The 14,573-nt window shown below is 39.8% G+C and overlaps 1 protein-coding gene across 2 annotated transcripts; it reads right to left on the bottom strand.

Moving 5' to 3' along the window:
- Positions 1 to 191: 191 nt before the first annotated feature.
- arfgap2 (ADP-ribosylation factor GTPase activating protein 2) lies at positions 192 to 12,931 on the bottom strand. 2 transcript variants are annotated; one of them, XM_034237263.1, is made up of 17 exons: positions 12,807 to 12,931; positions 10,511 to 10,629; positions 9,965 to 10,037; positions 9,698 to 9,829; positions 9,252 to 9,332; positions 8,936 to 9,041; positions 7,032 to 7,088; positions 6,365 to 6,409; positions 5,366 to 5,418; positions 4,717 to 4,853; positions 4,492 to 4,623; positions 3,684 to 3,812; positions 3,423 to 3,575; positions 3,200 to 3,326; positions 2,949 to 3,036; positions 2,410 to 2,534; positions 192 to 2,144 (listed from the first exon to the last, which is right to left on the bottom strand). In XM_034237263.1, the coding sequence occupies exons 1-17, from the start codon at positions 12,876 to 12,878 to the stop codon at positions 2,124 to 2,126; spliced, it is 1,650 nt and encodes a 549-aa protein (XP_034093154.1). In that variant the 5' UTR covers positions 12,879 to 12,931; the 3' UTR covers positions 192 to 2,123. The 2 variants fall into 2 exon arrangements, with proteins under 2 accessions (XP_034093154.1, XP_034093155.1); XM_034237264.1 differs by lacking the exon at positions 6,365 to 6,409.
- Between the last annotated feature and the right edge of the window lie 1,642 nt (positions 12,932 to 14,573).

Genomic DNA, 14,573 nt, shown 5'->3' with positions numbered 1-14,573 from the left:
GAAAGAGTTGCTGGCAGGAAAGAGTTGCTGGCAGGAAAGAGTTGCTGGCAGGAAAGAGTTGCTGGCAGGGAAGAGTTGCTGGCAGGAAAGAGTTGTACAACACCAGATAAAATATCATGACAACTTGTAAGACAGCACAAACAGGTTTGAAGCTGGGGGTGTGAGGGAGAAAGAGTCCAACATGAGAAGAATCCAGATGTTTTAAATCTTTATTAACATACTGAATACGTATCTTTTTGTAGTCTACAAATAAATAGTTGAATGTTTCATCCTTTCAGTCCACATTTGTTACTTTTTTGGAGTTTTATCACGGGTCGGAACGTACACATGGCCACGCTAGGACAAATATGACACTGATCCATCAAAGAGCTTTTCAAACTGGTTCCTCTTCTACAGTTCTTTTAATAACTTGTTGAATGTCAAGTCTGCCTGCCGGGGGGGGGTGAAGATGTTTATCCTTGAGGTTAACTGCATTTCAATAAGATGTCAATGGGGGTTTGTCTGCCAAATAAGGCATGGTTTTGTCTCTACATCCTGAATGTCAAATGCATTTTTATTTTTCATAGGTCCAAAACGGATCAGCTAATGTAAAAGACATCAGCCTTTCAAAAATAAAGGTTAAAGTGAGAAGAAGGCAGACATGTCCGAATGTTTCAGTTAAAGTACATTAGGGCAGACTTCAGATTCAACTTGAAACAAGTTCCAGGTCTTAAAATGATATCAGTGTTTCATGACTTTACCTCTTATCTACATACTTTAAATGAGACTTATTTGTTGTACCATTACTGATTGGGTTTCATCCCCGGCACGGCCTCTTAGGTTTGTTGGAACACGATGTATTGGTCACAGGGTATTACAAGTATAGATACTAAATAACCATATAGTCTACTTTCCAGACCATAGAGTCCTGTTGTGAACCCGTATTTGTGGAGTACCCTAAAGAAATGTATAGTAAGGCTCCCACTTAGCATAGGTTGCATTATAGCCTATATGGATCATAGTTCAAAAAGGGCTTGGCTGTTATTGGAGTGATTTGGGGGTTATTGAGGATGCTGAATCCATTTCTGATATTTTCCAAAATGACCAGATAGTGGCCATATTGGTACTCCTGACACATTGGGTCGATTTTGATGAATTCTGTAGTTTTGGAAGACGCTGGAATGTTGTCTTTGACAGACTGCTTATATATATATTTGTAAATATTGTCCACTGTTGAGGTAATCATTTTCAGTTCCCTACAGCGAATGGTTGCCGCACAACTCCCGCCTTGGCCAGTCAGTTTGTGCAGAATCCAGCAGATAACCTGTTCACTAATGAATGCTCATTAACGCAATTTATGCAAATGTTTTAAAATGCCCAACATATGCAAGTTATCTGACAGTTACTAAATGCCGGGGAACCATAATAGACATTCCCGGGTTTCCCAGTGCTGCCATGTAGACTAATAGCAACCAGGACATCAAATATGGGATGCTCCACCGTTTCACAATATACACTCTCACCCAACTGAAATGCATAATTCCAATCTCTAAACAAACCATCTAAAATGGTCATTCAGTGCTCTGTTCATGAATACAAATAACCTGTGGATGAACTGTACTGTAAGTAAATCAAACACTGAATGCACACATTGTGGATTTTTGTTCAAATCAACGCAACGACGGTTTAACTTATATACACTGCACTTGTGTATTAATATAACAATAAAAGAAAAGACTTAAGTATTCGATAATATAAATCAAAAACAATACTTTGATTTTTGTTGAAGGAATAAAATATGGAAGAGTTAACTCTGACGTCATTTTGAAAACTAAAGACCAAAAAACAACAACATTAAATTACAACATATCTCTCGGTTTAGAAAAAACTACACTCTTTGATGGTTTCCTTTAGGAAAATAAAACTCAAGCTAATGAGAGAAGAAAATACAGTCTCACTCCTGTAAAAAATGTCTCTAGAAGAGACCGGGAGAGAAGGATGATTTATTATCCTCATGCAATCCTTTCTGCTTCCTGTCTCTCCATCGTCCCATTTACTCCGCCTCTCTGCGGGGGGGGGGGGGCTCTTCACAGGCGTCAGTTGGTATGTCTTCCCACAGCTTGGTGCTCATCCCTCAGGGCGAATCAGTAGGAGCCGTAGCGATCCTGGAGACATTACATGTTTCAGAAACAGAAGCAGCCATTTGTGTGTAAGCTAATGAAGATAGTCAGATATTGAATCATGTTCAAGTCTCATTGTTTGAAGAGTATACTAAAGTCATCACTCCGAATGTTAGCCACCTTTAGCTTAGCGGTGGTGATGATGTGAAGTCGTGTGACCGTGATGTAGTTTGTTTCTAGCCTAGGTTGTCAATGCACCACTCTATGGCTGCAGCAAAACGATATCACATATCAGTTTACAAACTCTCACCTGGATGGTATTCATGACACCGTTGGCCAGGACGGCCATCTTGCCGGCAACAGTCTTCACGCCCTGTTTGAACTGAGCGATGTCCGGGCCGGCGGGCAGCACACCGTCGTAGCCCGCTCCCCTCCCTGAGAAGAGGAAGTATGTAAGTCACACTACTTTAAATAAATAACATACATAAAGATTTGTTTTCAGTTCAGCTCATTGTGTAAGGGGAAACCGTTCAAACCTGCAGTAAACACAGAATACAGAATGTATGAGTAGTGCAACACTTAATGTGGAGTAATCCGCCGCTCAAAATAGTCCCCAACAAATGCACTATTAACTCCCGTTTAAGATGCATTTGCTAGAAGCTACAGTGACAAGCTGTTTAAGAAAACTACTGAGATTGAATATACCGCTCACAAATATATTAAGATGTATGTCTCAGGTAGAAACCAATGACCTTTGGCCTGAGTTCCACAGACATAAATTGCTGTGGTCTCCTCATGGCATTTTTGTGACACAAAGAAAAATAAAAGATAATGCACAATAGGTCATACCTGTATGGTCACTGGCTTCTCCAAACAGGTCAGCTGAACTGATGGAGGTGCTTCCAGACATGGTGTCCAGTCTGGTCTTGGCATCATACTGAGAGAAGAACAAACTAAAATCAACACCTGGGTAATGACAATACACAATTAGCACATCAATATCTCTCCAGGAGTTATTGCTTTTAACACATAGTTGCCAGGAATTGAATGCAAGCTTCAAGTGCTACAAGTTATAATTGAAAACTGAAATTATTTCTCACATCTGCAGTGTTCTCCCGGCCGAAGAACATGTCGGAAGAGATGGCCTTTGCGTTTGCAAACTTATTTCGGGCCTCACTGGACTCTGACACTGGAGCGGACACCTCCGCTTTCCTCCTGCTGGGAAGTCTGGGTTAGACACAAGAACACACATCAGAGCTGTTCCCAGTGGAGGGGACACAAATGTCATTATTATTTCAACAATGACAGTGCATGGATAGATACCTCTCTCCGATTGGCTGAATACTAGAGATGGTGACCTCCTCTTTGGGGTCCTCTTTCTCCAGAGCCCAGGAGGTGGTGAAGGAGGCGGTCCCTCCCTCTGTATCCCACCGCGATCCAAAACTGTCTCCAACTGTAAACGGGTTGTCCTTATATCTGAGACATCAAACACAATGTCTTACTCACCTGGTTGTACTGCAAGTTGACTCGTTGAAACTGAATCATATTCATATATATATATCGTTCGAGAGCTGTCATACGTACTTTGGGGGTCCCGAGGTGAAGCCCGGCTCATCAAACATGTCCAGTTTGGAGCGAGAGGAGGACTTGGTCCCCACTGGAGTCTCCTGCTCGATCGTCTGCATCTCTGACATCACCGAGTGAGACACAGCGCTGAAACAGGACACACACACACACACTTATTGAATCTTCTGAGATATTAGTCTCAACAAAGAAAAAAGAAACTAGAAATGTAACTTAATATATATAAATATATTTTAATTATCACAATTAATAACTACTCTTATACTCATTCATCAGAGCAATTTATTTACCAGTAAAATGTGGGTTTTGTGAAAGTTATTTAATATTGTGATAAAATAAACATCGATTAAATAAAAAATACATGTAATGGGCAAAAAAAAGAAGATAAGAAGTTAAAATAATCCATTAAAATATAAAACAAAATACAAATCTTTATGTGAAACATATGAAGTACAAATGTACACATTGTACTAGTGTTGTGTTAGCATTATAAAGATAATATTGCTCTATGGCGCAGGGAGCGGCTGCTATAAATTAAATGACATACAGAATAGCTAAACTATAGCTATGTGAGAGTTGAAGCATATATTTAAAATAAAATGTAAATGTTACTTTCCAGAGAACCAAATTACTTAGATGTTGTAGAAATCTTCATACAGACAAATAAGTGGTATCTGTTACTGTTTCCAGTAGCTTGCCTAACCCTGATGATTACACATGATCCATCAGTTAAGTTGATGCTCCTCATAATCAATGTGATCCTCTGCAGAGAAACAGACCGTCCCCAAACTCTGATCAGTGAAGTTACCTCCTGTTGCCGAAGCCCATGCCCAGCCTCTCCGCCTGCTCCCTCTTTTTGCCCTCCAGTGTGTTCATCTTCTTTTCCTCCATCTTCCGGTCGATCTCCAGCTCTTTGTAGGCCAGACGCATCGAAGCCACGCTGCAAAAGCAAAAACAAGTTACAACGTTTTACCGATCTTTTGAAAATGGACCTGGATTTCTGTGTGAAAATAGATGAAATAATACTTCTTACATGGACTCCTCTGCACTTTTCTTCACCTCCACAGCCTGCACTTCTCTCATCTTCTCCGCCACTTGCGCCTGCTTCTCCACCTCCGTGAAACTCTTGCTGCTCACCTTCTGGGCACCGAGACCTTTCTTGGCACCGAGCTGCATGAGATGGAAAAGTAGTGCACAGATTAGCTCTTGCATCGATTTAAAAAGGGCCCAATTCTGCTCATTTTAAGGTTAATTTATCTTTAGTGCCTCTACTGTGACGTGTCTCCATGCTCTAATGTTCAAAAAGCTCTTTATTGTTCTCATACTGCCTGTGCTGCAGCACCTCTTTTCACCCTCTGTCTGAAACCAGAGCCCAGTCTGCTCTGATTGGTTAGCTGGCCGGCTCTGTTGTGATTGGTCAACGACTTAGAAATGTCCCACCCCTTAGCCTATCACGTACAATGTGTTGGAGTGCTATCCAATAGAAGTGTGAGTGTTACATAGTGATGTCACTATGTTACGATAGTAAACAAGGGATTCCAATGGAGGAGTTTCAGGCAGGGGGGGGGGGGGGGGAGGAAGGAAAAACCCCTCTCTAATTGTAACACAATAAATGTTACTCAAGCACCAGGGACACAGCTTGCAGCTCCTAAAACCCAAGGTATGGCAACAATATGACTTACCCCTTTTTTGGCAGCCATGGGCTTCTTTTTCCCAATAATGGAAGGTCTCACATCTGTAACACATTATGCAACATGTCAAAAGAGCAATAGGCTTATGTTAAGCCTTCATTTAGTAGTAGGCCAATTGACAATGACTAAGACAACCTCAAATCCAAGCATGAAAAACACACCATAAGTTAATATCGCATAGAAATCACACCGATACAAAAACATAGCTTGGGCTGGTTTTTATTGTTAATTCCCACACTGCTTGCTCTCAGTGGAGGACATGTAAGCAGGAGCACCGCAGCATTATAAACTCGCATTGACACTGGAGTTCAGGAAATGTAACCGCAAGACGAAAAACTTCAAACCTTCATAACACTCGTACAATTTTCAGTTTTACTTCAACTCTCTATGACACTACTGGCTATTGTTCAGCAGAGTTACATAATATCTTGGCAACTTATTAACAGTAACAACAACAGTGTATTTTGTAACAACTGATAACATTTATAAAAATGTTGCCCCTTTTCTTTTAGCAGCACCATTCAGTTTGAATGATATTCCTCTGCGTCAGTATGTTTTCAGAGGAATCTGCAATATGAGGGAATTCAGTGAAGAGATGCTTTTAGAAAACCATTCATTTAGAGACACCACACTATTGTCACAAATGCTATATTTAGACACTTGTCCACCCTTAGAGAGTTATGACACCAACATTTTAGCATGTTTCAATGCTAGCGGCAAAATACTCCTTCACACAGCAATTACCTGCAGGTATGCAGGTACGTGACAAGGACTGTTCTCTTTCCACACAATGCAGGGCCCTTGGTTGACTGTTTCCAACACACATTTATTACTTGACAACTTGTTGAGCAGCAGGTGTGAGAATGAGCTTGTTTCCATTGTGTGATCAGCAGAGAGAGGAGAATGGGAGGGGTGGAGGGATGTCAATCAAGCAACAAAACCATGCATCGTAAAGGCATAATCCAGCCGGCATAAACAACAGCTAATCACCTTTAAGTAGCCGTCCTTCATCTGAGGACAAACGCATGGTGTCCTCTATACGACCGGACAAAGCCCGTCACCAAAACCGTGATCCAAAACACAGAAGAAGTCGAATTTAACAGAGAATGCTATATTAAAACATGTCGGGGTCCAAATTAGACATTTATCAATAGATACGGCTAATGGCTATAAAGGACTGTTTACATGATGAATCCATGAATGATCTGTGAGTTGGAAGGACATTTTTGATTTGAATCGATATTTAAGGTCTCTTTTCGATTTCTCTTAATCCCTCTGCTGTTTTTAATATTGCTAATTCTCGTTTTATCTTGTTCTTTTCATCTTTTGTGAAGCACATGCTATATCATTTCATTTGATGTGTGAAGAATCATTTGGGGGAAAAATCTGCGGATTCATTGAAATTGATAATAAACTAGAATCCTTTTGGAGCGACTTAAGAAATAAAAAGAGGGATCCAGTACATGTTCATATATACAAATAAAGAGATCTAGAGACGGAGAGACAGTCTCTCAGAGCGAGGAGTGTGTACCCTTCGAACAAGCACGCACATCAAACTTGAGAATGAGAATTTCAGAAGACAGGGCTGGAGTTACGAAAGAGCGGGCCTACGCTCGTGACTTCGCTCACAGACCATGAATCATGTTTAAGTACTCACCGATGGAGGCTTTGGGGGACGAGCTCAGACCTTCGATGCTGGGTCCTTCCTCCGGATCTACAGCGGGAACCAAGGAAAACATTTAAAGCAACAAAAACAACATTCATTTTATTCCACAGCTTGTTTAATGTTTGATTCTTTTGACTTATTATTACCATGACCATGATGTTTATGTATTACCTGTAATTATTTGTATTTAAGTGATGTCATGCCAGTCCATTTTTTTATTTTTTGAGTGTCTTTCAATATGGAAAATTAAAGAAAAAGGACACCCCAGCAGAATCTTCTTAATCCAAAGACTAGAAGGTAAAAGCTGATATACATTTTTTATTTTTCTAAAAAGGTTCAATGTAAAGCAGCAGAGGTCGAGTTATCATGAGGTTCAGTCCCTGTATCAGACAAACTCCAGTCATTTTGGAACCTACACTTCCCATTAGGGCTGTGCAATTAATCGTATTTTAATCGCGATTACGATTATGGCTTGCGACGATTATGAAAACAGCATAATTGACAAAATACGATTATTTAGCTGGGTGCGCTTCACCCCTCCCTAAAAGCCCACTCGGCCACGTGGGAGTGACATGTGTTGTGAGTGTTCAGCTCGAGCGAAGATGTCAGAACAAGAGCAGCAACTCGTTAAAAAGAAGGGTAAAACTATTTCCACTATTTGCAAGTACTTTGCAATTACATTTCACATCGCTAAAGATATGTGCCCAGTTAGCACTGTTAGCAACCAGGGCTTTAAGCAACTTGTCAACACGTTCGACAAGCGTTACGCGATGCCGTCTCGGTATTATTTCAGCAGGTCTGCGCTGCCTGCGCTATGTGACAAATGCCGTGGGGAAGTTGAGAGAGATGTGGCTTCAGCTGACTACTTTGAGACCACACCTATGGTCTAGCCCAGGGTTGCCCAACCAGTTGATTACAAGATGTGTCTAAAAATAGAACAACAATATTCTGTTTTATCGTTAATGTCCTGTAACATATTCTTCCTGTGCCAGAATAATGCACTTGAACGCATCAAAGCTTTGTGATTGGCCGGCGTCACTCCATGTGTTGGGGCGTGGCTGAGGGTCTTCAGTACAGGTGGCAATATTGTCACCTGCCTGCGCTCATCTCTGAAACCAGACCATGTAAACAGCCTGGTGTTTCTTGCAAAAAATCTTTAAGAGATGACATGAGCAGCCCTACCAGCATTTGCCATGGTGGCCTAAACATTTTTATTTGGTCTTAAATTGTAGTTCAACATTTATTTCCTGTTACTTCTGGACCATGACGGTTGGCCAGCCTTCAACGTTTAACTGAGTGGAATATGTTGAATATGTTGAACCAAAATGTTGGCTATATGTTAAGGAGTGTTCAGTAGGTTGTGACAGTGCACTGCAACATGTTGGATTTCATTTATTTTGGTCTAATTTCTTTTTATTTATCATATTAATAATATATGTTTAGTATGGTTTTGGAAGTGCGCTCCAACATATTTGTTGATCTTGTTTATTGGTAAAATATTATTTGTTTTAAAGTTCAATAAATGGTCAATGAATAATCGTCAAAAATAATCGTGATATCAATTATTGACCCAAATAATCGTGATTATGATTTTTGCCATAATCGCACAGCCCTACTTCCCATAATGCACCACTATAATGTCCTTTTATCATAACTTTCCTACCAACTGAACACGTTTAAAAACCCAACATTCCCAACTTGTTTGGAGTCTTTCTGTTGTCTGACCAAATAACCCTGATGCCATCATCGGGTTATATTGTCCGACTTTGGAGAGCTCCCTTCAGAGCCGACAAAGGACGTCTGACTTTTATTTGCTGAATAAGCAGAGTGCCTGTTGTGTGTGTAAAACAAAACGGTAAAACAGACAGTCAACATAAAGGTTTTTTAATACTTACGGATGTCATCCTGGACTTTGGCCGTTGGGTCCGTCAGCTGCGAGGTGACAGCGGCTCCATTCAGCTCTGGCTCAGAGGGCGGCGCCATGCACCAGTCATTAGCACCCTGCAAACATAAAAAAGAAAATGTTAAGCTAGTTATACATTGAATTAAACACACAAGGATTCAAATGATTTTCAATCAAATAATGCAGTATTACTAAAATAGTACGACACAAAAACCTTCCTGTTCCACCTAGAGAAAAATACACCGATATGTTGTGGACTTGTTTTGGTTTTTTAGCAGCATGCCATCATTTTGTAGGAAAACACAAACCTGTGTGTGTTCTGCAAAGAAGTCTGTCTCTTTCTTCTCAGGAGCTGAAGGCGTGCTCGCTGTAGAAGAGTCAATCCATAGCTGCAACAAAGAAGGCCAGACTTTGTTATTATGAGAGAAACACAATTTCATCAACTACGTTTAAACAATGTTTGCAATTCCAAATGTTATTGTTTTGGCTTCCTGTCTGACATGAAATCATTGCACACCTAGTGGACTCTGCACTGCATCTACTACCACGTCTCAGACAGTGATAACACCTCTTACATAACTGTGTAGATGATACACAGGACAACGGTTCATTACTGATAATAACAATGACCTCAGGTTGTGTACAGTTGATCAACAAAGACAGAGAGTCTACTGTTGACTTCCCCAATGGAATTGAATAAATATATGTTATGATTTAGACACAGGACCCATGCCCCAAACAGATTGATACTCACATCTGTGCCATATTTGGACAATGCAGCATTAGCTTGCTGCCGAATCTTCTCACGGTATAACTGGGACGCACGACTGTTATACTTGACGTTGGTGTCATTTGTGGAGCAGCCATGCTGGCGGAAGAAGGCCATCTTCAGAAGAGGACAAAGGGACTTATTGAATCATATAAATAAACCAGACAGCAAAATAAAGCTTGCCAATTACCTCACCTAGAACATTAAGTTAATTATTTATATGGCTTCATTCCTAACTGCAATTTGACTTACCGCGTTGGCATTGCCTCCGACCTGCATACATCTTAGCTGAAACCAGTTCCAGTTGGAGTCTAACTCAGTGGACCTAGGTTCAAAATGGAAAAGTCAGCACTTCGGTATGACACACATGAATTCTGAGCCTCTAACAATCTGTACTCAAGACAGAACTATTTGCTGCACTGCAAACAATAATTAAAAGGTGGAATGATTTTCTTTCACAAAGCTCAACTGCTCACGCAAATTGTCAAAGAAGTATTCAAATAAAAATCTAATCAAATTGAGTTTTATTTATATAGCACTCTATAACGCTTCTACAACAGCAACAATAAAATCACACACAGGGAAATGTCAGGAGTCGTGCTCCGCTCTGACTAGAAGGCCAGTTAGAAGAAGTGTGTCTTAAGTGTAGATTTAAAAACCCTTAGGGTCTGGGCCGACCTCACATGGAGGGGTAGAGGTTTCCAAAGCCTAGGGCCAGCTGCTGCGAAGGCTATCGTATTCTCCATGACGATAACTTCCGACAGCTTGGTGATATTGTTGATTTACACTGAAGCTTACCTGATGAAGCTGAGATGCACTCCCAGGGAGCGGTGGATGCCAGAGCAGTCGATGCATAAAAACACACCGTAGGAGATGCTGGCCCAGCTAGGGTTTTTAGCCGCACAGTCAAAACACACCTGAACGGAAACAACATGTAAGGCAAGGCAAGTTTATTTCTATAGCACCTTTCAACACAAGGCAATTCAAAGTGCTTTACAACAATGAAAGACATTCAGAACAGTCATTAAAAAAAAATATTTTTTTAAATAAACATTAAAAGAAAAGTTACTAAGATATGAATAGTTCAATTAAAATCAGCGGCAAAAAGAAAAGTCTTCAGCCTGGATTTAAAAGTAGTCAGAGTTGCAGCGGACCTGCAGGTTTCTGGGAGTTTGTTCCAGATATTTGGAGCATAATAACTGAACGCTGCTTTACCATGTTTAGTTCTGACTCTGGGGACAGAAAGCTGACCAGTCCCTGAAGACCTGAGAGATCTGGATGGTTCATCATTTAGCAGGAGGTCAGAAATGTATTTTGGGCCTAAACCATTCAGTGCTTTATAAACCAGCAGCAGTATTTTGAAATCTATTCTTTGACACACAGGAAGCCAGTGTAAAGACTTCAGAACTGGAGTGATGTGATCCACTTTCTTAGTGTTAGTGAGGACTCGAGCAGCAGCGTTCTGAATCAGCTGCAGCTTTCTAATAGATTTTTTAGTGAGACCTGTGAAGACACCATTACAGTAGTCCAGTCTACTGAAGATAAAAGCATGGACAAGTTTTTCCAAATCCTGCTGTGACATTAGTCTTTTAATCCTATGTTCTTTAGGTGATAGTAGGCTGATTTAGTAACTGTTTTAATGTGACTGTTGAAACTCAGGTCAGAGTCCATGACTACATCTAGATTTCTGGCTTTATCTGTTGTTTTGAACATTGCAGACTGAAGCTCAGCGCTAACTTTTATACGTTCTGCCTTGGCTCCAAAAACCATTACCTCAGTTTTATCTTTGTTTAATTGGAGAAAGTTCTGACACATCCAGTCATTGATTTGTTCAATGCACTTACTCAGTGTTTGAATTGGAGCATAGTCTCCTGGTGAAATGGTTACGTAAATGTGTGACTGGAACACATCAGTTATTTAAATGCAAGAAATTACTCAACTGTTGAAAAACCACTTTTTCAATGATTTTACCTAGAGATGGCAGGTTTGATATGGGCCTGTAGTTGTTCATTACTGAAGGATTATTCGTTTTTAAGAGCGGTTTAATGACTGCAGTTTTCAGGGCCTGTGGAAAAACACCTGATTCAAGAGACTTGTTTACTATATGAAGTAGATCTGAGGCCATGCAACGAAAAACATCTTTGAAAAATCCTGTTGGAATAATATCAAGGCACATTTGTACATTTTATTTATTAATATTACTTGCTCCCAGCATCTGAATGTTCATTACAGTGAGCAGTTTTTTGTTACCATCCATGATGTAACATACCTTTACATTGTGGTATTTTAACAATACTTAATGTTAATCGTTTAGTTCATTGTGGTTACAGTAAAGGTGGGGTGATGATACATCACTTGCATCTTCATGTAACGCACCTTTAACATGTTATGAAGGGATTACTTTGTAACCCATACAACAACATACTATCCTTTAGTTTAATTCAAACATTACAAAATTAAATTAGAATGCAAAGGAGTAAGGTGTTATAATATATAGGTATAACGTAGCGTGAAATAAACATTTTAAATAAGTAAGTACCTACACATTGTACTTAAATGCTGCATTAAGTGTAGCTAGGTAGACGGCAGCACTGCATTTAACAAACACTTTTTGATACAAAAATATACCAGGCAATGTATAGTATTTGAATATTAAACTGAGCATATGGATCTGACTCCCAAGCTTATCAAGTGTCATGAAGTTCCTGTACAACTGACACTGTTAGCTTTAGCATTGGATAGCATATGGTTTAATACCGTCAAGCCTTACGACTTCAAATGGAGAAGGTTCATATTATTACTAAACTGTGTGCCGTAGTTTGGACATATCTAGAATTCAGTCTAACCTGTTAATTCATTATTTATTTATTTACATAAACTAAGTGTGGCTTAGTGATTATCTTCACTCCTCAACACACAGATCGTATACGTGGCCTTTATGTTTGACTCTTCACCGGCAGCAGCGGTTAGCTCCTGTTAGCTGGGTGACAGAAAAATACAGCAAGCCAGCTCACAGCCTCTGACTAAAACACTGCCAACACAAGCAAGACATACACAAGTATACACGCACAACTGCAGAGTCTTTTAAGTTTACCTTGTTTGTAGGAATAGATCTTAATCTTTTGAAAATGGTAAGGATCTCAGTCTTATTTGGTTCAGTAGCCATCTTGCCACTCTGACAATTGCCATTAGCTGACGTAACTACGGATCCCCGTTGGTTCGTTATCTAACAAAAGCGAAAGTTGAATCGTGTATACGGCGGGCATAAAACGTATAATTGTTATGTAAATTCAAACTTGATACGTGGTGTTTAGCCCACTAATTATCTGTCACGACAATTATCACTATTATACATTCATATATTAAATGCTAGAACACTCATTGTCTAGCCCTGCTCATCAACCAATCACTCAAATCACTACTCAACCAATCAGCCTTATGAAGTTAATAGGATCAAAGGGCAAGATTACCAGAGTTAGTTCTATTAAGGCTATAGAGAAAAAACAGTCATCATGAAACAATCATCTATATTTTCTGGACTTGTTATGTAAATCTTAGCATATCTAAAAATGCTGCAAGCCATTGCAAACTCTGAAAATGAACAGCTTAAAGGGCATAATTGTTGTCAGTCCAGTCCATTTTATTGTTAATGTGATCTCCAAGGAATTTGTAGGTGTTCATCAGGTGAACGAGATGGCAGTCGCCTGACAATAGTGACTTTATTAGAAGTTGAACTGTTGGTGTCTCCTTCTGTAGCGCGTTAAATTTAAGTTAAGGCATAATCTTTGTTTCCAACTTCTTTCTGTACAGTTATGTGTGTTCGCTACAATAATTGACATGTCTGTTAAACAGCACCACGTTGAAGTTAGACGGACGCCACCCTCCCGCCTGGTGGAGCTTCTGGAAGAGTCTGCAGCGTAGCTGATTAAAGAGAACCAGGTAAATGTTCCGCTTGATTTGTGTTAAAATGTGTCTGCTGTTCTGTTTGTACATGAATATCTCTATTCTCTAAGACAGGGGTGTCAAACTCAAATACACAGTGGGCCAAAATTAAGAAATCGGTACTAGTCGAGGGCCGGACTGGTTCAATGTTTATTGCAATGACTTATTGAAATGAACTTATTGCACATATTAAACCTGGAACTATCAAAGCTTGAATTATTGCCTATAAAAACAACATTAAATAATCAGTTGCATTCATTTCTTATGGCTCTATCTGCAGCTTTTCCTCAGGCCAACAACAGCTTTAAAAAACCAATTTCCCTCAAAGAAAAAACCAAACATGCCCTGTTGTCGCAAGAAAGAAATAGCAGAAGGAAACATCCATTAAACTCAGTGTGCTGCTCTGTGATGCTAGTTCAAGCCAGATACTTGGCATCTCATCTTGAGTGCAAGTTCATCAATGTTTGGGGTCAGGCTCTGAGCTGAGGAGATCCTCAGGATTGAGTGAAGCGTGCAATATACCGGCGGGCCAGATCTAATAGTAATTAGAAATTATCCTGCGGGCCGAAATTAAATCCACCAAGGGCCTGATTTGGCCCCCGGGCCTTGAGTTTGACACATGTGCTCTAAGGGTAAGTACATCTTGCCATTATGTGAACAACCTCTAATTTTACTGTATAATATTTATTTATATATTTTCAAACTTACTCAATTTCAATGTTTAATATTTTGATTCAAAATGTGTTTTTAAGGAGGATTGATAGTTTGAGCCTGTAGAACCCAATTATTTAATCGGGTTTATTTCCTGATGGAAACAAAGCTAACGTTTAATAAACTGAGCTTCCTTACTTGTTGTCATATACTTTGACCGTAACAAATAAGAGTTAATATCATTAATAGTAATAATAGTATAGTAATA

The sequence above is a fragment of the Gymnodraco acuticeps genome, unplaced genomic scaffold (genome assembly GCF_902827175.1).
Source record: "Gymnodraco acuticeps unplaced genomic scaffold, fGymAcu1.1, whole genome shotgun sequence".
Taxonomy (NCBI): Eukaryota; Metazoa; Chordata; class Actinopteri; order Perciformes; family Bathydraconidae; genus Gymnodraco; species Gymnodraco acuticeps.
The sequence above is the reverse complement of the archived record's forward strand: the minus strand, read 5'-3'. Positions and strand labels throughout refer to the sequence as shown.